The sequence below is a fragment of the Castor canadensis genome, chromosome 11, assembly GCF_047511655.1.
Source record: "Castor canadensis chromosome 11, mCasCan1.hap1v2, whole genome shotgun sequence".
Lineage (NCBI taxonomy): Eukaryota > Metazoa > Chordata > Mammalia > Rodentia > Castoridae > Castor > Castor canadensis.
In genome coordinates, this window is record NC_133396.1 from 5,629,442 (window position 1) to 5,654,483 (window position 25,042).

Sequence of the window (25,042 nt, forward strand, 5' to 3'; positions counted from 1 at the left end):
TTTACTGAGGACTGCACTGGCCTGCCTACCCAGCATTCTGAACCAGGTCATCCCAATTCCAGTTTATACTACCTTTGTCAGGAAGTCTTATTACAAACATGGTAGAGCTTTTTATACCTTTAAAACTGCTCCAAATCAGGACCAAGTGTCCTAGGAAGGAGTGTCTGCTGGACAAATGTTTATGGGCTCTGTTAGCTCCTGAAAGACAGAAATTCTTTTATTTATACAATTATATCTCTCTGCAGGGAGGTTTCCTTGACTTTTTCAATCCCTTTCCTAATGACAAGAAAAGTTCCCAAGCCACAATGAAGACTTTGAACACATTCATTTTTTCAAGCACACAAAATAAGTTGCCTTCTGTTAACGATCCAAGTAGGGAAATTTGAGCAAAGAACTCAAAATAATTAGTGTTGGTGGCAGAGAAAGAGCTTCAGAGTGCTGGGCAGGAGACCTGGTTGAGATTAGGTTAAGCTGATCATTAGTACTTTCTGGACCAATGTCTTCAGTTGTGAAAGTTCTGCAATTGAAACTAAGGTCCTTTTCAAGTCTTAAAATTTCATTTGTGTTTCAGTTAACATTTTTTTTTTCACCCTGTATTCCAAGGGTAGAGGTTTTGTTTTTGGCGGTACTGGGGTTTGAACTTAAGGCTTTGCACTTGCTAGGCAGGTGCTGTAACCTTTGAGCCACATCTCCAGCCCTGGTAAACGTTTTTAAATATACCTAGCAACAGTATTGAGTAGAATAAGCAGTAGTTCCAAGGATAATAAAATACTAGCCTTTGCTTTGCTATTTAGTGAGTTCCAAGGTGCTTGGCAAGACTCTAATCCTCCGGTAGGGCAAGTGTAGCTCCGTGGTAGAGCCCTGGCCTCAAGTTTGACCCACAGCACTGCAAAAAACGATACTAAGCCTCAGGGATGTGAAAATGAATGTGGGAGGACCCACACCTCTAGTATGGCCAGTGCTGATCTAAGCTTAACTGCACAAAAGATGATGACGTTTTTCTTTTTGGCATCATCAGCCACTTGGACTAAGCACGGTGTTGGGAATACAATAAGGAAACTTCAAGTTCAGACTAAACCACAAATCAGAATTTGCAGGTGCAATCAGTTTCCTTTAAGTAGCTCTTCTTCCCTTTGACACTTGTTAGAAAGGTCTAGTTACACATTTTCTGCAACAATCTGCCATGGGAAAGTCATACAGTTGTTCAGGAGCCTAGATTTGTCTAGTCCTGCCCGGAAGTAACTGCAATGCTAGCGCTGGGCCAGGTGAGGCTGTGTTTTGAGAGCAGCACACAGGAGGGCTGTCATCTGGCGGCTAATTGGAGCCGCCTGAGTAGTGGGCAATCCTTTCCAGCCAGCTTTGATTGAACAAAATGGTATGGGAACAACCCCAGGGGCCAAGGCCTCAGGACTGCATCCCTTAGATATACGGCCCTGCCCTGCGGGATGGAAAGTGACTGGTGATACAGCGCTGGTTGCCATGACACCCATTAAACTTTCTGTCCTTTGTGGCTCCTTAAGAGTGGATCTGGGCCTTTTTAGGCTAAGGAGAAGAACGGGGTCAAGTCAAATCTGGGGAGGCCACCCTACCCCTCCTCCCAAACTCACATCCTTCATGCAGACCCCTTGGCGCCGCCCTGAAGTCCCTGTCTTCAAGAGCTTTTACTGAAAATCAAAATTGGCGCCTTGGAGTGTGGCCTGTTTCCAAAGACCCCCCCTAGGGCCACGCTGCCCTTGCGAGTTTGGGTGTGGGCAGGCGGGCGCGGCAGAGGAGTCCTGTGCTGCGCGCGGCTGTCGGCGAGGGCGCGATCTCACGTGGAATCCTAGGGGCGCACGGGGGCCACGACTCGCCGCGAAGGGGGCCCCTCGTTCCAAACGTCCGCTGGCTCGCGGAGCCCGGCCGCTTGGACCCCGCAGATTCTGGGAGGCCAAGGTCGGAGATAGCCAGGCTCTGTCCGAAAACTGTCGCCCGGCACTGCCGGGCAATGGAATAGGGGCACCCCGGGGGGGCTGGCAGGGTCCCCGAAAGGCCCCAGAAGAGCAGCGAGTAGTAAGGGGGGACTTGGTGGTGCACGATGCCGCCTGAGACCGCGCCCAACAAGGTCTCCCTCCTAGAGCTGGCCGACCTGGCGATCGGCACCCCGGAGGTGGGCGCCGTTAACTTCACAGCCCTGCACGCGCTCATCGTGGCCATGCTGAAAAACCTCAATCTTCAAGAGCTCCTCATCGATTTCCAGTCCCCGATGATGGAGCCGGGCCGCTCCATCGAGACCGTCCCCTCGACGGACACCCTCCGACCCCGGCTCAGCGCTCCGCACTTGCCGGGGACAGCGTCCAAAGAGAAAGACAGGCGCAGGAGTGTGGGCAGGATGCCATCCCAGGTGCTGGAGAGCCAGGTGAAGGACCTGGGCGGCCAGGTACAGGACCTCAACAAGCAGTTCAAGACCATGGACAGCAAAATACAGGGCCTCATGACCCATGTGGAGTACATTACCGCCGGATTAGACCTGGAAAGGCCCAGGTTCCCCGAGGAGATGGACATGTCTGCACTGAAACCCCAGACAGTGCAAATAAAGTCTAAGAAGATCCTGAAGGACACTGGGGAGGTCGGCCCAGTCAAGGTAAAGGCACCCCTTTTCCCCCACAGAGCTCCAATTCCTCCAGCTTATCCTCCAGCCCTGGTGGGAGCTGGGCCCTGATGACCCAGAAAGGCATGAGTGGGGGTTACAGGGAACAAGGGACACTGGGCCTGGGTTGGGCCTGGTCCCATGCAGCCCCTGCTCTGCCTTGCAGGCCATGGATCTGCTCCAGGATATCATAGAAGATGTGAAAATTCTGAAAGAAGCCCACCAAAAGGCACAGGAATCCCAGGAGCTGAAGCCCCAGGTGAAGGTGCTCCTTGCTATGCCCTTCCTCCCTCACTCCTGTTGCTAGGATCACCCACCCCTTACCAGACACCAAGGGACCCTAAACTAACCCACAGAGGAGGTGACAACTTCTCCAAATATTCTGAGAACAAATTCTCTTTAAAAAAGAATAAAGAGGGCTGGTGAAGCAAGAGTGCCTGCCTGGCAAGTGCGAGGCTCTTAGTTCAAACCCCAGTGCTGCCAAAAAAGACTAAAGGAATGAAGGCATTGAAAGCCAAGGGCCTGTCCACTAGGAGGGGAGTCGGGATGGACAATCAGACCCCAGCACCCTGTGGTTATGGATATAAGCTGCAGCAGGCAGGGGTCAAGTTCACTTGGACTCGGGTACTATTGGTTCTGCATAAGCACTGGAAAGGAAACAGATAAGTCAGCTTGAGGTGAGAATATATCTTCCCGGGGTAGGGAACAGGAAGGGACCTGCAGGAAAAAAGGAGGTACAATCAGGAAAAAAGCCCAGGGAGAGGCCAAGGAGAGAAACAGGAGGGATGAAAGGTAGAGGAGGCCAAGCATCCAAGGGAACTCCTGGTGCTAAGTCCATCGTATGTGCCACCTCAGGCCTGGTGAACTTAGTCCGCTCATCTTTACTCTGGGAAATGTATCTGCTTTTCAGACTTTAGAGTGTGGCAGGTTCTTTTCATTTTGTTTTGTCTAATCTTAGATTCTAGAGGTTGGCATAAGTTATAAGAAGCAACTTAAATTCTAGCAATTTCCTTGGGTTCTCTTTGAGGGCTTTGCTCTTTACTTGATCTGGACACTCAGACACTGCTGAAGCCCCTGGTACTTCTTGTTCCTTGAGAGGCAAGCAGACCTCCCTCATGCTGCAGAATTGGAAGGTTCCAGTAGTGGGTAGTGTGAGATGAAGCCAGGACCAAACTTCCCACCCCTGTATTAGTAGACTTGGCACACCATCCTGCATTGCCACCCCCACTGCACCCCGTGTCCCTTCCTTTCATTTGCCAGGAAAAGAACTGGGAGCCTCACTTTACTGGTCAGGTAAAACCAGGTAGAGAGCTGGGCACCGGTGGCTCACACCTGTAATCCTAGGTGTACTTGGGGGGTTGAGATTGGAAGGATTGTGGTAAGGCCAGCCTAGGCAAATACTTCATGAGGTTCATCTCCAAAAAAGAAATGATAGCCAGAGTAAACTGGATTGGAAGCGTGGCTCAAGTGGTAGAGCTCATGCTTTGCAATTGTGAAGCCCTGAGTTCAAACCCCAGGCCCACACAAAAAATAAAAAGGAAAAACTAGAACACACCCCCTTCCCACAAGAGACATATACACACCTGTTTCCTCTTCAACATTGCAGAGTCGGTGTGACTGTGCACGTGTGTGCATGCATGTGCACATGTGTAGGGGTCCCAGGAAGGTTGCATGACGCTCCTTTTCTGAAATCTGCTTCCAGGAAGTCCTCAATCGCATTGAAGAAGTTGAGAAGCGAATCAAAGATCGAGATGTGCTTCTGGTAACGTGGACCAGCTCCGGGGGAAAGGGTGCTCGGGGACTGGGGCAGGTCCTCAGTGTGGCTTCTGGCGAGGGCTTGTCCCTGCTCCCCTGCACATCTGTGTCCCTACAGGATGGAGTGGCTCACACTCCTAGTTAGAGAGGGAAGTCCTTTCCATCCCTGCCCAGCGCTGTATGGCGGGGGAGGGCAGGGAGCCCACAGGGGACAAAGAACCGGCTGACCAAAATTGGGTGGTCACTGGAAGGATGGACAATGAAAGGACCCACCCAATCCTGTTGGTCCAAGTCTGTGGGTATGTAGGTGTGTGTGCATACGTGTATATACTTACACGCACACATGCATGTGTGTGATCTGTTATTGTCAGGAACAAATAGGCCAGAAGCTGAATCTCATTCCCAGTGGAGAAGAAGCCACCATGGTCACCTGGGAAGATCTGGAGCAGGCGATCACTGATGGCTGGAGGGCCTCACAAGGGGTGAGCAAACGGGTCTAGACAATTGTCTTCGGGGGGCTCTCCCCAGAACCTTCCTCTGCTTGTTACTACACAGTGTTCTGGTAGAAGAGTCTTTGTAATTCACTTCACAAATGCTACATTATGGATATTTAAAACATTTTCTCCAATCTTATAATAATTGCTCCAAGGTGACATTTCCACAGGTGAACAGGACATGTTCCTAGAAATGGAAATGTGCCTTTGTGATTTGACTAACTATTCCAGCAGCACAGGAGAGAGTTTATTCCTTGATCCCCATCCCCCCACCCCCCAACCCCCCCCACCCCCAACCCCCCCTCCCCGCCCCCCGCAGCCATACTGTAGGTAGATACCCAATGGGCTGGGAGAAAAATGGTACCCAAGTTTAGTTTCCATTGCTTCTGTAGCTTTTCAGGCTTCCTTTGCAGCCTGTCCCAAAAGGCACAAGTCTCTTTGACTATTTATGGATCAAGGTGACCAGTCCTGAAAATAGTACCCCCTGCAGGAGGCCCTTTGCTGATGGTGACTTTGCACATCTGTGGGTCCTGAGACCAAATCTTTTTCAAGCCCCAGTCTTTCTTCACCTGAATAATTTCAACCTGGGTTATTTTCCTGTGGCCTCACCCACCAGGGTTAACTGCCTTTTTAGTATTCATACTCTTCTCCCCGCATCTCTGTGCAGTGGGGCTCCTCAAAGAGGCGTCCAGGCAGAAGCCAGAACCTGGTTCACAGAAGCCGAGAGTGAACCTTTTGGCGCCCCCAACTGGCCATTCTTGGAAATGCCAACTACTGTCTGGATACACTTCACACCCTGCCAGTTTCCAAGACTATTTTCTGGATTCCTGAGAGGAAACGGCATCAGGAGGACCTTGTAAACAAAGGAGTGCCCTTAAAAAGGTGGCCTTTTTTTTTTAATGGCGCTGGTGATCCAACCCGGGGCCTCACACATACTGGGTATCCTCTACTACTGAGATGTACTCCAGCCCTCTGCCCGCCTCCAAACTCTTGTATCATCTTCAGTGAGAAAAACCCTCTCTAGAGTGACAACAGAGGACAATCACAGGATTTATAAACATAGACATCTTTATTCCTCCAGAGGTAAGGAACTGTCATGTTTTATTTTGTTTGTTTGAGACAAGGTCTGGCTATTCCAAGTGGCCTTGAACTCAAAATCCTCCTGCCTCAGTCTCCCAAGTGTGGGATTATAGGCAGGTACCACCAGGAAGGCTAGCATCCATATTTTGACTGTCTTTCATAATCAGGAACAGTTCAAAGGCAAATGAAAATATGAATATTAAGAGGTTTGTGCCAGGCGCCAGTGGCTCACACCTGTAATCCTAGCTACTCAGGAGGCAGAGATCAGGAGGATCACAGTTCAAAGCCAGCCCCAGGCAAATAGTTCACAAGACCCCATCTCAAAAAAAAAAATGCATCACATAAAAGGGCTGGTGAAGAGGCTCGAGGTGTAGGTACTGAGTTCAAACCCTGGTACCACAAAAAAAAAATTTGTGTATGTGTATGTGTGGTGCTGACGATTGAACTCGGGGCCTCACAGACACTAGGCAGGTGCTCTGCCACCTAGCTACCCTTCCAGCCCCACATGGAAAGATTTCTGAGAAGCAGAACAAGCACTGGTAGTGACAGCTTCTGCCATCCATAGACCTTTAGGACAGCAATGAGCGTCACAGCAGGTGAGGGAAGCCAATTGTAATGACCGCAGGGTTGGTGGGCCCTGGACAGGATGTGAGTTCTGGACTTTGCAGCCATGCGGCTTTCAGGTCAATGTGGCTTTGACAGACAGTGGGACTCCGAGGCAAGTGTGATGCCCATCTGCCTGCGTCTTAAGTAGAGAGCCAAGGATAAGGGCAGTGAGGCCAGTGTTGGTCTGCGGAGAATCAGCACTCCACACTTAACCAGACGTAAGAACAGAGCTGGGCTGTGACCCTGCACACATGGCGGCCATGTGTCAGCAGTGCAGCTCCAAAATGAAGGTGTCTATTCCAGGGCTCAGGCAGAAGGAGGCAGGTCAGCTCTTTCCAAGGCAGAGGGGTACTTCTTCATGACTTTGTTCCTATCCCCAAAAATGACGATGATCTTTATAGAATGATGCTCCTCCAATACCCTCTCCTCCTCCTCCTCCTCCTCTTAATGACATAAAGGAATAAAAGGTTTACTCTAACCAGGAAAATCCAACCCCAGAGCTCTGGTCAATTCCTGTCATAATAAAAACCTGAGAATATTGCACAGTGGTGCAGCACTTACCAGCCATGTGCACGGCCCTGGGTTCCTTTCCCAGCGCCAGCCACACAACACCACACACAAAACCATATATGCTTAGGAGGAGAGAGGCAAGCCAGGCACTGGTGGCTCACACCTGTAATCCTAGCTACTCAGGAGATTGAGATGAGGAGGATCAGTTTGAAGCCAGCCCAGGCAAATAGTTTGTGAGACCCTATCTCCAAAATGGACTAGAGGTGTGGGTCAACCAGTAGAGTGCCTACTTTGGGCGTACCTGCTTTGCAAGTGCAAAGCCCTGGGTTCAAACACCAGTTCCACCCAAACAAAAAGAGAGACCAAGTGCTGGTGGCTGATGCCTGGAATCCTAGCTACTCAGGAGGTAGAGATCAGAAGGATCAAGGTTCGAAGCCAACCCAGGCAAATACCTTTCAAGACCCTATCTCAAAAATACCTAACACAAAACCAGGGCTGGCAGAGTGGCTCAAGTGGTAGAGTGCCTACCTTGCAAACATGAGGCCCTGAATCCAAACCCCAGTACCACCAAAAAAGAAAAAGAGAGAGGCTTCCTCAGTTTCCTGGGACCAGGTATGAATCCCCATGTGGGTGAGCTCCACTGTGAGGGGCCTGTAACAATGGGAGACTCGAAGCCTCTTCCAGTGACCCCATACTAGCTGCCAGCACTTTGAGGACAGGTGTTCTCTTGCAGAAATAGCATGCCCAAGGTGAAGGACATTTTCTCTTGGAAGCTACTGTGGCCTGACAGGCTGAAGTAGAAAGAAAAACTGAAAGTTGTATTTGCAGTCCTCTGTTGAGGGCGAGGCAATAAAAAGCCTTTAACAGCTTGGACAGGGAGGTTTGAGCCTCTCTTGCCATTAGTCTTCAATTTATTTAGTGCTACTGGGGATAGACCCCAGGGTGTCATGCTTGCTGGCAAGCACTCTGCCACTTGAGTCCCTAACCCCAGCCTTTTGTTTTGTTTTGTTTTTTGTGGTACTGGGGCTTGAACTCAGGACCTACACCTTGAGCCATGCCACCAGCCCTTTTTTGTAATGGTTTTTTTGAGATTGGTCTCAAGAACTGTTTGTCCAGCTGGCTTTGAACCGCAATCCTTTTGCTCTCTGCCTCCTGAGTAGCTAGGATTGCAGATGTGAGCCACTGGCACTCGGGTCCAGCCTTTTTTTCTTTTGTCAATCTTTGGGGTTTTTTGGGTTTTTTTTTTGGCGGTACCAGGGGTTGCACTCAAGTACCTAGGCAGGCACTCTTAACACTTGAGCCACTCCACCAGCCCTTTTTGTTTTGGATATTTTTACCCCACCCATGTTAGGTATTTTTCTTTTGTTTTTTTGTTTTGTTTGTTTTATGTTGGGTATTTTTGAGGGATAGGGTCTCTCAAACTTTTTGCCAGGACTGGCCTCAAAACGAGATCCTTCTGATCCCTACATCCCCAGTAGCTAGGATTACACTCGTAAGCCACCAGTGCCCAGCCTATATTTTGTTTTTGTTCTTTGTTTGCTTGTTTTTTTTTTTTTCCTGTACTGGAGTTTGAACTCAGGACCTTCACCTTGAGCCACTCCACCAACACTTTTTTGTGATGGGATTTTTTTCTTTCTTTTTTAAAATTATTCATATGTGCATACAATGCTTGGTTCATTTCTCCCCCTGCCCCTACCCCCTCTCTTACCACCCACTCCGCCCCCTCCCTCTCCCCCCCACCCCCTCGATACCCGGCAGAAACTATTTTGCCCTTATCTCTAATTTTGTTGAAGAGAGAGTATAAGCAATAATAGGAAGGAACAAGGGTTTTTGCTGGTTGAGATAAGGATAGCTATACAGGGCATTAACTCACATTGATTTCCTGTGCGTGGGTGTTACACACAGAAAAAGATCAAATCTTTTTGATCTAACCTTTTCTCTAGTTCCTGGTCCCCTTTTCCTATTGGCCTCAGTTGCTTTTAAGGTATCTGCTTTAGTTTCTCTGCGTTGAGGGCAGCAAATGCTAGCTAGTTTTTTAGGTGTCTTACCTATCCTCACCCCTCCCTTGTGTGCTCTCCCTTTATCATGTGCTCATAGTCCAATCCCATTGTTGTTTTTGCCCTTGATCTAATGTCCACATATGAGGGAGAACATACGATTTTTGGTTTTTTGAGCCAGGCTAACCTCACTCAGAATGATGTTCTCCAATTCCATCCATTTACCAGTGAATGATAACAGTTTGTTGTTCTTCATGGCTGCATAAAATTCCATTGTGTATAGATACCACATTTTCTTAATCCATTCGTCAGTGCTGGGGCATCTTGGCTGTTTCTATAACTTGGCTATTGTGAATAGTGGCAAAATAAACAATGGGTGTGCAGGTGCCTCTGGAGTAACCTGTGTCACAGTCTTTTGGGTATATCCGCAAGAGTGGTATTGCTGGATCAAATGGTAGATCGATGTTTAGCTTTTTAAGTAGCCTCCAAATTTTTTTCCAGAGTGGTTGTACTAGTTTACATTCCCACCAGCAGTGTAAGAGGGTTCCTTTTTCCCCCGCATCCTCGCCAACACCTGTTGTTGTGGTGTTGCTGATGATGGCTATTCTAACAGGGGTGAGGTGGAATCTTAGCGTGGTTTTAATTTGCATTTCCTTTATTGCTAGAGATGGTGAGCATTTTTTCATGTGTTTTTTGGCCATTTGAATTTCTTCTTTTGAGAAAGTTCTGTTTAGTTCACTTGCCCATTTCTTTATTGGTTCATTAGTTTTGGGAGAATTTAGTTTTTTAAGTTCCCTATATATTCTGGTTATGAGTCCTTTGTCTGATGTGTGGCTGGCAAATATTTTCTCCCACTCTGTGGGTGTTCTCTTCAGTTTAGAGACCATTTCTTTTGATGAAGAGAAGCTTTTTATTTTATTAAGTCCCATTTATCTATGCTATCTCTTAGTTGCTGTGCTGCTGGGGTTTCGTTGAGAAAGTTCTTACCTATACCTACTAACTCCAGAGTATTTCCTACTCTTTCCTGTACCAACTTTAGAGTTTGTGGTCTGATATTAAGATCCTTGATCCATTTTGAGTTAACATTGATATACATGGATCTAGTTTCAGTTTTTGCAGACTGCTAACCAGTTTTCCCAGCAGTTTTTGTTGAAGAGGCTGCTATTTCTCTATCATATATTTTTAGCTCCTTTGTCAAAGACAAGTTGGTTATAGTTGTGTGGCTTCATATCTGGGTCCTCTATTCTGTTCCACTGGTCTTCATGTCTGTTTTTGTGCCAGTACCATGCTGTTTTTATTGTTATTGCTTTGTAATATAGTTTGAAGTCGGGTATCGTTACACCTCCAGCATTGTTCTTTTGACTGAGTATTGCCTTGGCAGATTCTGTCTTCTGTTTGTTCTATTCTGCTGGATTGGCCTTCCGTTTTGTTTTGCAGTTCTGTTTTGTTCTTTTTCTGAGGTTTTCCATATCCTGGGTGGTCTCCTCTTTAATGTTGTCTATTTTTGTCCTGAGTTCATTTATCTGTTTATTCATCGTGTTCTCTCTTTCACTTTGGTGTTTATTCAGTGCTTCTATGGTTTCCTTTATTTCTTCTTTTGCTTTTTCAAATTCTCATTTTTGTTGTCTTGGAATTTCTTGAGTGTCTCCTGTACATTTTGGTTGACCCTATCCAGTATCATCTCTATAAAATTCTCATTGATTACCTGTAGGATTTCTTCTTTTAGATTATTTTTGTGGGCTTCATTGGATTCTTTGGCATAGTTTATCTTCATTTTGTTGGAGTCTGGATCTGAGTATCTGTTTTCTTCACTTCCCTCTGGTTCCTGTACTAATTTTTTGCTGTGGGGAAACTGGTTTCCCTGTTTTTTCTGTCTTCCCATCATTGCTCTTGGTGTCATTATTGTCCCTGTACTGTGTGCAATTAAGTATTTTCTAGCTTGTAATAATAACAATGATGATATTTAGAATGGAAGGGTAACAGGAGATGGAAAGCAAAGAAGTTAAAGGAAAAAGGAAAAACAAATAAGTAGAAAAAACAAAATAAAGAAACAAAAAAAGTTTCAAAGGTATAAACAAGGAGAGACAGTGTACTAATCAACTGTAAGCTGAAAAGGCATTAGAGGGACAGAGAGGATTGAAAATAATAAATAAATAAATAAATAAATAAAATGAAAAAAGTGTATATAAATCTCCAAGTTCAAATGCAATAAAGTTTCAGTCTTAATAATTTTGGTGTTCGTCCCTCAGCCTCCAATCCTGGAGATGGTGCCTCAGAAGTAGTTTTGTGGTTGTCTCATCAAAGGGGAAAAAGACTGGAAAAAACAAAATAAAACAAAGCCGCACAAAACAAAAAACCCACAAAGTGTCCCAAGTTCAAATGCAATACAGTTTCAGTAAGTTTTTCAGCATGCAGGTGTAGTTTGGTTGTTTTCTCATCAAAGGTAGGGAGAGAGAAAAAAAAAGAGTCTGGAGACAGGTCTGTGAATGGTATCTGTAGCTGTGGCTCGCCTGCCCGCTGCTGTCAGCCTGCTGTTGCTGGAGGCTTTATTTATGCAGATCTCTGGGGTAAGCTTAGCACCCACCTGGCCCCCGCAGGCTTTGTTTACTCAGAGTTTTCCTGTGCTGGGGGAGGTGACACTGCACCAGCTTTCTCAGGCCTGCGTGTTTATTTACAGTTCACATGGGAAGTGGGTCTTCCCCCATCTCCTGTGGAGTTTTCCTCCCACTGCCACTTTTACAAGCTTTCCTGCTCCTGGTTGCTGATGGTTGCCGCCACTCCTGCCTTCTCCATCCGGCTTGTTTATTTACAGTTCCGTGAGGGATTCCTCTCCCCACCTCTTTGGTGCTCAGGGCACCCCACCCTCTTTGCTATGTGTCTTTTTTGTTGTTGTTGCTTATTATTCAGTTTTTTTTCTGTTTTTTTCCCTGGGTGGGGGTCAGTCTGTCCAGGGGGCTATGCTGATCTGGCCCAGGGTTGTCTATAGAAGTACCACGTACCGCTTAGCTCACCTTGCGGTCCGCGTCTTCCCAAGCCGTCTGGGCGCTGGCGTCTGGCGGTGGTGCAGGAGCCATCCCGGTTTCTCCGTTTAACGTGAGGTGAAGATGCTCTGTGCAGGCTGGAGGTGTGGAGTCAAAGTTTTGCCTCTTCTCGGTGGTTTTTCCTGTAAGGTGTATCTCCAGCGTCTCTCCAAGATTTTACTTTAGGAGGCACGCTTTCTGCCTCCTCCCTCTAGCCACCATCTTGGAATCTCCGGGATGTCTTTCAAGATAGGGTCTCGTGAACTATTTGCCCGGGGTCAGCTTTGAACTTCGATCCCCCGATCTCTGCCTCCTAAGTAACTAGGATTACAGATGTGAGCTGCCAGCGTATGGCCTTGTATTTTGTTTTTGAGACAGTATCTCAACAACTTTGATCAGGATGGCCTTGAACTTGTGATCTTCCAGCCTTTGTCTCCCACATAGCTGGGATTACAGTCACGCAGCATCACACCTATCTTTTGCTGTTAGTCTTATGTTTCTCCTAACTGTTCTGTGTTCCTTTTTCCTCCTTTTCTGCCTCTTTTGAATTTTTTTATTACATTTTAATCTTTTTTGTTGTCTGGCTAGCTCTGTTTTGTTTTAGTGGTTGCTTTAGGGTTTGTAGAGTACATTTTATTGACTCTGGTAATAATTTTGTCTGATAGTAATATAGCCACTCCAGCTCTCTCTTGGTTACTGTACTGTGGGTTTTCTTCTTATCATTTGCAAAGATTTTGGGGGTCTGGTATGGCATTCTAGTTAATAGCTTGTATTTACTTTAAAGATGTTTCTGGAGGCTGGCAGTATGACTGAATGGTGGAGCACCTGCCTAGCAAGTACATGGCCCTGAGTTCAACCCCCATTACCACTAGCAAAAAAATAAATAAAGATGCTGCCAAGCCCAGCATGCATTACACCTGTAATCCCAGCATTCAGGAGGTGGAGGCAGGAAGACTGTAAATTTGGAAGCCACACTGAGCTACAGAGCAAGACTGCCTTTAAAAAAAAAAATGTTGTTTTGGATTGATTTTTGAGGCAGGTTCTCACTATATAGTTCAAGCTGGCCTTGAACTCATGATCTTCCTGTCTCCACCTGGGATTATAGGCATGCACCACTGTGCCCAGTTATAATGCCTATAAATGTTTGAGTGGTTTTCCCCAGATGCAGCTTTAAGCCAGTGTGATCCTTTCAGGTGGTGATTTGTTAGCTGGGTCCATAGGGCAGCCTGTTCTCTACCCCTGAGGCAGTACCTGTCTAGACTCTTCCCTGTGCCCCTTGAATGATGAATGTTTTCAAACTGACCGGTTAAAAAAAAGCAACCAAAAACACTGTAGGGCTAGGGGCATGGTGCAACTGCCTAGCAAGCACAGGGCCCTGAGTACAGCATGGCAATACATGCCTGTAATTCCAGCATTTGGGAGGCTGAGGCAGGAGGATCTTGAGTTTGAGGCCAGCCTGGGGCTATATAACCAGACCCTGTCTCAAGAAACAAGCAAGCAAAGAAAAAATAGGCACTGTCCCCAGCCCCGAGACCCTGGACCCTGTCCTCTCTAGACTTGCAGATGCTCACTTCCCCAACCTATGTGCTGAAGCAAGAGGGGGATCTTTTGCGTCTTCTTTTGGATCTTCTGTCCTGTGAGCTCTGGTGACCTTAGGCTCCCTTAATGCTCAGCTCCGAGTCCTCTACTAGGGAGTCTGCCGGCTCCCCCTCCCATGCACCACAGCCTAGAAACCCCTTTGAGGCAGTAAGCTGGGGAGACGGAAGGGCTCTCCTTGTTCATCTCTCCATCTGTAGGGGATAATTCTACCCTGCGTTGGCTAACTAACACCCAGTGTCTAAAAGAACTGCTGTTTCATTGTTGTTGATTTTGGGGGTCTTTGGTTTTGGTTGTTACAGACAAGAGTCCCTATTACTCCATCCTGGCTGGAAATAGAAATAGTCTCCATCACTGGTTTTGAGGAGATTCACAGAATTCCATGGTGTGAGTGTCCCCTAGTCACACCCTGTTCTCATAAGCAGTGCAGCCTTTTGTGAGAGTCCTTGGAAAAAACGACTAACTATGAAATATACAGGTCCGAGGGTTTTCTGATATTTTTGTCCACATGCCCTCCACTGTACACCTTCGCCATCAGCAATGGGCCAACAATGGGGTGGTTTTATTTGAAATTTTAATACATTACTTATTTTCCTTTTATTTGTAGGCTCAGTGAAAGTCTGCAGGATCACTTGTATTTGCAGTTTTCTTCTTTTTTGATGGTACTGTGGTTTGAACTCAGGGCCTGACACTTGCTAGGCAGGCAGTCCACCACTTGAGCCACTCCATCAGCCCTTTCCCCATCTTTTATGAAGGAAGTTTCACGTTATGATGCCATTTGCAAATATGCAGATTCTCAAAACTTTGGTGATCTTCAAGAATGTTAAAATCCTACTTCATGTCCAGCTTAGCTTTTAGGATCAGATTTTTTTCTTCAAGGCCTACATCATCCTGGACAGATAGCCCCGATCTCCTTCCTTTTGACTTTTACAGTAGCTATCAATTTCTTTCCTCTTCAACCAGGGCTCAGAACCATCAATGGAGTACAGCAAGCGCAAAATATCATCTTCCTTGATGTTACAAGGTATTCCAAGTGGACCTGTCACCAAGCACCCAAGTGTTGACCAGGCTCTGGATTTTGCTGGTGGCCCAGATCAGGCTTTATCCAGATCCAGTGGCCCAGGACAATCCCCTAAAGGGGTCACTAGCAGGCAAGGGAACAGAGGCTCCTCTCCTGGGCTTTTTGGTAGAGAACAGCACCCATGGGCCCGCGATGAAGCTGAAAGCCCAGGACCTCATGAGCCTTCTGCATCCCAGTTCAAAGCAGAGTCAGATCGCCACAGAACTAGAGAGTTGTCATCCTCAACAAATCTAAGAAAAGATAAACACCCTGGCCCAACTCATCCGGACTTATCCTCAGCCAGAGATCAGCACCACCACGTGCAAACAGATCAGCGGGGTGGGGTGCCCATTGGTGAAGATCAAGTCCGCTTAGGGCCAGGATCACCTGGCATGGATCGTCTTGGACTGCAGTATCTTAGAAGTCATTCACCTGATGTGGTACCCCTCAGTGTGAACCAGCTTGGTATGTTACCACCTGAAATGGGTGATCAGAGATTAAGACCACTTGGCATGGATCAGCCTGGTGTGATGGCACCACTGGTAGCTGGTAGAGATCAGCAAGGACTGAGACCGCTTGGTATGGCTCCACCCAACACATATCAGCATGGCATGATGCTTCCTGGCACAGACCCACATAGTATGGGTCAACCTGTCATGTATGAGAGTGGTTTGGGACCACTTGGCATGGATCAGCGTGGATTAGCACCACTTGGCATAGATCAACATGGATTTGTAGCATTAGGCACGGATCAGCAAAGACTGGCCCCCTCTGGCATAGATCAGCAAGGATTGGCACTGCCTGGCAAAGATCAGCATGGATCATATCCTTATCTTACAGATCAATATGGTTTTGTATCACCTGGTTTGATGCAAGTAAGAGCAGATCAACAAGGTTTTGTACAGCCCAGCCTGGAAGCATCAGGCTTCAGATCACCTGGCCTAGACCAGCGTCACTTGATCCAGCCTGGTAGAGATCACCGTGGTTTGGTACAGCCTGGTATAGGTCAGGGTGGTTTTGTACAGCCTGGCACAGACCAGCAAGTTTTGGTGCAGCCTGGCACATATCAGCCTGGTTTGGTGCCTCCTGGTGCAGGTCAGCCTGGCTTGGTCCAACCTGGTGCATATCCATCTAGTTTGGCACAATTTGGCACAGATCAGCGTGGTTTGGTGCAGCCTGGTGCAGATCAACAAGGGTTAGTGCAGCCTGGTGAAAGTTGGCCTGGTTGGGCCCAACCTGGCACAGATCAGCATGGCTTGGTGCAGTCTGGTGCATATCTACCTGGTTTGGTGCAACCTGAAATGGATCAAGGTGGTTTGGTGCAACCTGGTGCAGCTCAGCGTGGTTTAGTGCAGCCTGGCACAGCTCAGCATGTTTTGGTGCATCCTGGCGCAGCTCAGCGTGGTTTGGTGCAGCCTGGTGCAGATCAGTGTGGTTTGGTGCAGCCTGGTGCAGCTCAGCATGGCTTGGTGCAACCAGGTGCAGCTCAGCGTGGTTTGGTGCAGCCTGGCGCAGCTCAGCGTGGTTTGGTGCAACCAGGAGCAGCTCAGCGTGGTTTGGTGCAGCCTGGTGCAGCTCAGAGTGGTTTGTTGCAATCTGGTGCAGCTCAGCGTGGTTTGGTGCAACCAGGTGCAGCTCAGCGTGGTTTGGTGCAGCCTGGTGCAGCTCAGCATGGTTTGGTACAGCCAGGTGCAGATCAGAGTGGTTTGGTACAGCCTGGTGTGGACCAGGGTGGTTTAGTGCAATCTGGTATGGATGAGAGTGGTTTGGTACAACCTAGTGCTTATCAGCAGGGCTTAGTACAACCAGGTGCAGCTCAGCATGGTTTGGCACAGCCTGGTGCTGTTCAGCGTGGTTTGATGCAGCCTGGTGCAGATCAGCTTGATGTGGTACAACCTGGTGTGGATCAGCGTGGTCTGGTGCAAAGTGGTGCATACCTACCTGGTTTGATGCAGCTAGGTGCAGATCAGCATGGTTTGGCACAGCCTGGTGCTGTTCGGCGTGGTTTGATGCAACCAGGTGCAGCTCAGCATGGGTTGGTCCCCCCTGGAATGGATCAGTATGGTCTGGAGCAACTTGGGGAATTTCCTAGAGTTCAGGTGCAACCTGAGGCATATTCACCTGGGATGGTGCAGCCTGGTGCATATCCGCCTGGGTTAGTACATCCTGGTGCAGATCCACGTAGTTTGGTCCAACCTGGCATAGATCAACATCGTTTGGTTCAACCAAGAGCTGACCAATATGGTTTTGAGCAGCCTCGCATAGATCAGCTTGGTTTGGTGCAACCTAGTGTGGGCCAGCGAAGTTCAATGCAACTTGGTGTGGCCCAGCGTGGTTCAGTACAACTTGGAGTGGATCAGCATGGTTCAATGCAACCTGGCATGGGTCAGCGTGGTTTGATGCAACCTGGCATGGATCAGCATGGTTTGGTGCAACCAGGTGTGGATCAGCGTGGCTTGGTGCCACCTGACATGGACCAGCATGGTTTGATTCCACCTGCTGCAGACCAGTGTCATTTTGTGCCACTTGGCATGGAACAGTGTGGTTTTGTGCAACCTGGTGCAGATCAGCGTTGTTTGGTACAGCCTGGTGTGGATCAGCGTGGTTTGGTGCAACCTGGAGTGGATCAGCAGGGTTTCGTGCCACCTGGATTCGATCAGCGTGGTTTGGTGCAACCTGACATAGATCAGCGTGGTTTGGTGCAAACTGGTGTGGATCAACATGGCTTAGTGCAACCTGGCATGGACCAGCATGGTTTGGTGCCACCTGGCGTGGACCAGCGTGGTTTGATGCTACCTGCTGCAGACCAGCATGGTTTGGTGCCACCTGGTGTGGATCAGCGTGGTATAGCTCAACCTGGTGTGGATCAGCATGGTTTGGTGCAACCTGGAGTGGATCAGCAGGGTTTGGTACAGCCTGGTGTGGATCAGCATGGTTTGGTGCCACCTCGACTCGAACAGCGTGGTTTGGTGCAACCTGGCATAGATCAGCGTGGTTTGGTGCAACCTGGCATGGATCAGCGTGGTTTGTTGCAGCCCAGTGCAGCTCAGCGTGGTTTGGTACAGTCCAGCATGGATCAGCATGGTTTGGTGCAGCCAGGTGCAGATCAGCATGGTTTGGTGAAGCCTGGCATGGATCAGCGTGGTTTGGTACAGCCAGGTGCAGATCAGAGTGATTTGGTACAGCCTGGTATAGCTGGCATGGATCAGCGTGGTTTGGTGCAACCTGGAGTGGATCAGCATGGTTTGATGCAACCTGGCATGGATAAGCATGGTTTGGTGCAACCAAGCATGGATCAGCATGGTTTGGTGCCACCTGCCATGGACCAGCCTGGTTTGATGCCACCTGCTGCAGATCAGCATGGTTTGGTGCCACCTGGAGTAGATCATTGTGGTTTGGTACAAACTGGGATGGATCAGCGTGGTTTGATGCAACCTGGCATGGTTCAGAGTGGTTTGGTGCAGCCTGGCATGGATCAGCATGGTTTGGTGCAACCTGGCATGGATATGCCTGGTTTGGTACAACCAGGTATGGATCAGAGTGGTTTGGTACAGCCTGGTGTATCTGGCATGGATAAGCATGGTTTGGTGCAACCAGGCATGGATCAGTATGGTTTGGTGCAACCTGGCATGGATAAGCATGGTTTGTTGCAAACTGGCGTGGATCAGCGTGGTTTGGTGCTACCTAGTGTGGATCAGCATGTTTCGGTGCCACCTGGTATGGATCAGCGTGTTATAGCTCAACCTGGTATGGATCAGAACGGTTTGGTGCAGCCAGGTGCAGATCAGCGTGGTTTGGTACAGCCTGGTGTACCTAGCATGGATAAGCATGGTTTGGTGCCACCTGGTGTGGATCAGCATGGTTTGGTACCACCTGGCATGGGTCAGCATGGTTTGGTGCCACCTGGTGTGGATCAGCATGGTTTGGTACAACCAGGTGTAGATCAGAGAGGTTTGATACAGCATGGTGTACCTGGCATGGATAAGAGTGGTTTGGTGCCACCTGGCGTGGATCAGCATGGTTTGGTGTCACCTAGCATGGATCAGCATGGTTTTGTGCCACCTGGTGTGGATCAGCGTGGTATAGCTCAACCTGGCATGGATCAGCATGGTTTGGTACAGCCTGGCATCAGTCAGCGTGGTTTGGTACAGCCTGGTGCAGATCAACATGGCTTGGTGCAGCCTGGCATGGATCAGCGTGGTTTGGTGCAACCTGGAGTAGGCCAGCATGGTTCAGTGCAACTTGGTGTGGCACAGCGTGGTTCATTACAATCTGGAGTGGATCAGCGTGGTTTGGTGCCACCTGGCATGGATCAGAGTGGTTTGGTGCAGCCTGGCATGGATCAGCATGGTTTGGTGCCACCTGGCATGGATCAGCGTGGTTTGGTACAGCCTGGCATCAGTCATCATGGCTTGGTACAGCCTGTTGCAGATCAACATGGTTTGGTGCAGCCTGGCATGGATCAGTGTGGTTTGGTGCAACCTGGAGTAGGCCAGCGTGGTTCAGTGCAACTTGGTGTGGCACGGCGTGGTTCATTACAATCTGGAGTGGATCAGCGTGGTTTGGTGCCACCTGGCATGGATCAGCATGGTTTGGTACAGCCAGGTGCAGATCAGAGTGGTTTGGTGCAATCAGTTGTGGATCAGAAGGGCTTGGTGCAACCTGGTGCAGATCAGCAGCCTGGAATTAGTCATCATGTTTTGTTACAGCCTAGCACAGGTCCCCGTGGGTTGGTTCAGCCTGGTGCATACATGCCTGGCTTAGCTCAACCTGGTGCATACCCACCTGGTGTGGTGCAGCCTGGTGCACAGCAGCATGGTTTGTTCCAACCTGGTGCTACTCCTCCTGGTCTGGTTCAACCTGGCGCATATCTCCATGGCCCAGTACAACCTGGAATAGTTCAGCGTGGTTTGAAACCACCCGGTGCGGATCAGCAAGGCTTGATAGCACCAGACACAGAGCTTCATGGATTTCCAACATCCCAGGCAGATTCTCCAAGCTTGGTATCACTTCACCCATCTCAGCATGGTGTGGTGCCTCCAGGCCAAGTGTCACCACTCCTAGCCCATCAACAAAGTTTGGCATCACCAGGTATAGACCAAAGGGATTTGGTGCCACCAGAAGCCTACCTGCAAATTGGGATGTGTCCTGGCACAGACCAGCAGGGCCCAACACCATTAGGTATGGATTTGGCATCGGCACCCCCAGATCAACAGCATTTGGTATCAGCTGGCCCAGGTGTTGACTTGCATGGCCAAAGAGGGTTTGACTCAAGGAGAACACGACCCTCAGTCCAACATGGACTTCCTACACGGCTGGCCGCAGGTCAAGAGTTCCAGTTCCCGCCTTTCAGGAGCCGAGACTCCTTAGGCCATCTCCGACAGCTCTCCTCAGAAAGGAGTGAGATCCACAGTGAGCGACAGGACTCACTGGAGAAACTGGCTCCTTACTTCCCCATGGCCGTGGAGACATTTTATCTGCTGGGAGAACTTGTTGGCCTCTATATGGAGCTGAAGGAAAAGATGAAGGACCTGGATGAGGAAGAAGCTGGCCAGACTGACTTGGAGAAGATTCAGTACCTGCTCACACTGATGGGTGGGTACCACTTCCCTGTGGAGGACAGACCAATTCGTTCTAAATAGTCCTCCCACTTTTCTCCCCCTGGCCTCAACACTTGAGTTCCTTCTTAGGCCTGCTGGGTTCTCCCACAGACTCCTGGGCTCCAGAGAGTTGGTAGGCAAAGGCTGAGTTGAGGAAGCCTCAAAGGAGGAGTGAAGTGGGTCCTTAGCCTTTAGACTCCCCAGAGAGTAGCTGGGGAAGCCTTAGGCTACAGGAAACAGGAGCATTGAAGGGTGGCTTAGGACAGAGCACTGAAGAAAGAGCCCACGCACAGCTGTAGGCTCTGGAGTAATTCGATTTTAGCAGTGGGAGGAGGAAAGGCCCTTCAGGATATCAAGCAGTAGGTGGGGTGGTTTGTTTGTGGGTGAAGAACAGTCTTCTCCCCCTTCTTGCACCCATCAGTCACCATGAAAGGCAGGTAAAATAATATGTTGTCTTGTTCTCTGGCATCACTTCCTTGTTGTGAGGCTGGGAATGGAGATTGGGAGCTCATCTGACACCTCTGACAGTCAGGCCTCCATTTTCCATAGTCAAAAAGACCATTTCCCCTGACCTTGAGGAGCAGCTGAAGAACTTAAAGAACTTGTCCAAAGAAGTTCGGCAGGAAAAAGTAAAAGTAAGTAAGGGAGGGCCAACCCTGGGCTTTTTAGGGTGAATATTTATTAGCATTTGTCGTTTATACTTTGATGATTTACGCAGTCTTTTCCATATACTATGGTCTCACAGGGTCCTTACCACCCTGTCAGGTAGAAAATGCCCCCCAAGTATCAGGGTCAATTTCGTAGATTTAAAAACTGGGTTTCATAGCTGTTAAGATATAAGGGCCAGGTATGGTGGGCAGGAGGTTCAGGTAGGAGGATTGCAGTCCAGGTCAGTTCCCGGCAATAGCAAAGCCCTATTAGAAAAACAGCTAAAGCAAAAAGGCTGGGGTGTGGCCCAAGTGCTACGGCATCTGCCTAGCAAGCGCAAGGCCCTGAATTCAAACCCCAGTACCACCAGAAAAAGGAAGAACAAAAATAAGCTGTTAAGATATAGCTGAGCCAAATAACAAGGCTAAAGGAGGCCTCTGCTCCTCTGGTTACATGTGATAGCCTTGGAGTCCAATTTGGGACTTTCTGGAGCCAGAGGTCATTTCAAGGGGTTGTTGAGAACTTCAGCCATTCCCAATGGTAGCCATCTTCGTCCAGGGGATAGAGGGTGGCTGGGCATGCACAGGGACCTGGATTTTTGTCGGTAAGGAGTAGAGAATCAGGGAGGACTTGTTCGGGCTTCAGGAACTGGGGGGACTCAGACCTGCCTGACCCTCCCCTTCCCTTGGGATTGCAGCTGGACAAACTACAAAGGCTCTTGGAGAATGGGGCCAGTGGGGAGCAGGAAGCAGGGAAGGAGCCAAAGACAAACCAGCTAAACTTTCAGCTGGGCATGCTCAGGTGAGACGCCCAGCCCCACAGCTGCCATCCTGGCACCACATTCTCAGCCCAGGTGCTGTGGCAGCTTTCACTTCCCTCCTGCCCTGAACTGATAAATGTCTTTGACCTGGATGTGTTAGGTTCCTAACACAGCTGGCACCAGCCTGGAAGGAGCAGAGAGACACCCCTTGGCTGTCCCCAGTGGGAGGCATGAAGCAGGAACTTTGTCTCTCAGCGTTCCTTTTTCAGGGTCCTGTCCCACCACCTAGCAGCTCAGGCCTGGGACAAGCCAGGAAAATCCTGGGACAGAAGCAGGGCCCAGGACTCCCTAGACAGAGCTTTCTGAGTGGTAAGCCACCATCCTGTCATCCTCCCGTGGCTCTGATGGCCAGGCTCTATGCTGATGGGCTCAGGTCTCTGGCTAGCAGTGGAGCCAAGTGGTCTGTGTTACAGAGTCACTGTGGCTGACATTGAGAAGGAGCTGGCTGAGCTGAGAGAGAGCCAAGAGCAAGGCAAGGTCACCATGGAGAACTCGGTCTCTGAAGCCTCTCTTTACCTGCAGGACCAGGTGAGCAGTCGACGCTCTTCAGCAACCTCTGAGTTAGCTGCAGAAGGTGGGCAGCCCTGCTCTCTCACCCTAGCTCAGAGACCAGCCCCCTGCACTCCCTGGGTGTGTGCAGGAGAAGTGAGAGGCTAGATTCAGCACCTCCTGAGTCAGTGTCATAGGTTGCAAAGGCAAGGACACTGTGGTTCAGGGGATGAGGCCTGGGTACTGTCCATCAGCTCTGTTTTTCTGTGTTGTCTTCATTATATAATTCACATTTCATGAAATTTACCCCCTTTAAAGTTGCTTTATAGTGCAACTATCACCCTGATCCAATTCCAGGATATTTCATCTCTATAAAGAGACGTGCTAAACCAGGTGTGGTGAGGCACACCTGTAATCTCAGCTCCTTGGGAAGCAGAGACAGGAAGATGGCAAGTTTGAGGTCAGCCTGGGCAAAGGTAGCAAGACCCTGTCTCAAAAACAAAATTAATAATAGTAATAAAAAAAAAAGCTTGTGCATAGCTCAAATGGTAGAGCATCTGTCTAGCATGCATGAGGCCTTGAGTTCAAGGCCTCCCAGGCTGGGGAGGACAAAATACTTTACTCAGTGAAGAAATAGCAGGAGGTGGGTACAGTTTCCAAGGACTCTCCCTGTCTCTCAGTCCAAAGCAGACAGGACTGCTGTCCCACCCTTTCCCAGACCTGGGTGCAGGACAGAGGAAGAGCCATTCAGATTCAGTCAGCCAGGTCGAAGTCCTAACGTGCCAGACACTCCCAGCCCCAGGGTGGCTCTGGGCAGGAGTGGCAGCGGTGGCAGCAGCAGGTGCTTTTATTATGACTCAATAATATTCCAGTGTGGCTACACCACAGTTTGAGTATCCATCTATCAGTGAAAGAGCTTGTGGGCTGTTTCTACCTTTTGGCTAGCAGGAGCAATGCTATAAGGATTGACGCACTCAATTTTGTGTGGATGTGGTTTCATTTCTCTTGAGTATATACCCGTGAGTTGAATTGCTGCTTCGCAGGCTAACTCTGTTTAATCATTTGAGAAGCTGCCACACTGTTCTCCAAAACGGCTCCCCCAGTTGACGTTCCCACTGGACATTCAATTGTTCCCTGACATTATTTGCCTTTAAAAAATCTTACAGCCATTCTAGTGTGTGTGAAGTGACGTCATGTTTCTTTCAATTCCCTGATGACTAATGAAGTTGCAATCTTTTCATGTACTGTTTTTGACCATTGTGTACCTTCTTTATAGATGACATCGGAATGTCTATTCAAATCCTTCACCTGTTTTTAAAATTGAGTTACTTGTCTTTTTAGTATTCAGTTGTAGGTATTCTTCACACATATATCTATAATCCCAGCTACTCAGGAAGACTTAACTAGGAGGATTGAGGATTGAGGATTGAGGTTGAAGGCTCACCTGGGCAAAAGTTAGCAAGAGACCCTATGTAGAAAACAAACTAACAAAGCAAACGACTGGGGGTATGACTCAAGTGGTATAGCATCAGGCCCTGAGTTCGATCCCCAGGTCTCTTTATATTCCGGATACTAGACTTATCTGAAGTATAATTTGTAAATATTTCCTACCATTCTGCAAGCTGTCTTTTCACTTTTTTTTAATGGTGATGCTGGGGATTGAACCCGGGGCCTTACACAAACCAGACAAGTGCTCTAGCACTGAGCTATAGCCCCAGCCTCTTTCTCTCAACAGTGTGTGTCTACCTTTGAATCATGAATGACTCTGGGTCCTTGGTGGTTTCCCACTAGAGTGTCTGAGCCAGGGACAGTTGTGTGAACACTTACAAAGGGACCAACTAGGGAGAGCCACTAGGCCCAAGGTGTTCAGTCAGGATCACTTTTTACTTTAGTTACATTCGGCTCCCAATTCCAAGGTGCTGGAATTGTGACATGTACCATTTCAGGACTGGGAGCTGGGACCTGGGAGACTGTGTCACCTGCCACCCCAAAGCTCTTATCTGAGCTTGGTCACCTCCAGGGGCCTCCCAGGGCCAGGAGAGAGAGAATCCACATCCAGCAGGGCTGGCCCAGACTCCTTTACAGCCCTTTCCTCCTCCTCCTCCTTGTCCTTCTTTTCTTTTTGCCATGCAGGGAGTGGAACCCCAGCCTCTTAGGCAAGCATCCTGCCCAGCTGCACCCCGGCTCACACTCCTGGCCCTCAGCCATGGTTCCGGCTCGTTACTCTGGTGTTGTCTTTCTCTGAACACACTCATGCTGTTCTTCATTCTGGAATGTCCTTATGGCTCTCATGTACCCAGGGAGCTGCATAGTATTTCTCAAGAACCACTGAGATGCCCATTTTCCTGGGAGAACTTTCTCTCTTGGAGAGAGAATGACTCGCCCCTTTACATTCCATCTGATGTGCTGGCCTCAGCAGCGAGTGGCCCTTCTGCCCCTGTTGGGGCTGTGCGGGTGGCGGGACCTGCAGTCTGTTAGGTCAGGCAAAGGGGAGATGTGGTGTTTGTGCCCTTACAGGGAGCTAAGGAGAGGAAACTCCCAGACCTCAGCGGGCAGCCTGGAGCAGGCGACTCCCATGCCTTCCCATACCTGTCCCTTTCCCCATCCATCCCTCCCAACTCCCCCCATGCCACTGTTCCAATTCCACCTCCAAACGACTTGTCTCCATCTTCCACGTAGTCCCCAGTGGCTGCCCGAGCCTGCAAGGTCTTTTTGGCTCATCTCCTGCCACAAAGAGAGGA

General features: G+C 48.9%; 1 protein-coding gene across 1 annotated transcript in view; it reads left to right on the forward strand.

Annotated features, from left to right (window-relative positions):
* The first annotated feature begins 2,074 nt into the window (after positions 1–2,074).
* The window catches only part of Qrich2 (glutamine rich 2), a 31,412-nt gene continuing 8,444 nt past the window's right edge, over positions 2,075–25,042 (forward strand). Inside the window, exons 1-9 of the mRNA XM_074048905.1 lie at positions 2,075–2,620; positions 2,793–2,885; positions 4,329–4,388; positions 14,648–15,389; positions 15,450–16,655; positions 17,430–20,339; positions 20,894–20,979; positions 21,690–21,793; positions 22,226–22,340. Of these exons, the coding sequence (XP_073905006.1) occupies positions 2,075–2,620; positions 2,793–2,885; positions 4,329–4,388; positions 14,648–15,389; positions 15,450–16,655; positions 17,430–20,339; positions 20,894–20,979; positions 21,690–21,793; positions 22,226–22,340 (5,862 nt within the window). The remainder of the gene's footprint in view (positions 2,621–2,792; positions 2,886–4,328; positions 4,389–14,647; positions 15,390–15,449; positions 16,656–17,429; positions 20,340–20,893; positions 20,980–21,689; positions 21,794–22,225; positions 22,341–25,042) is intronic.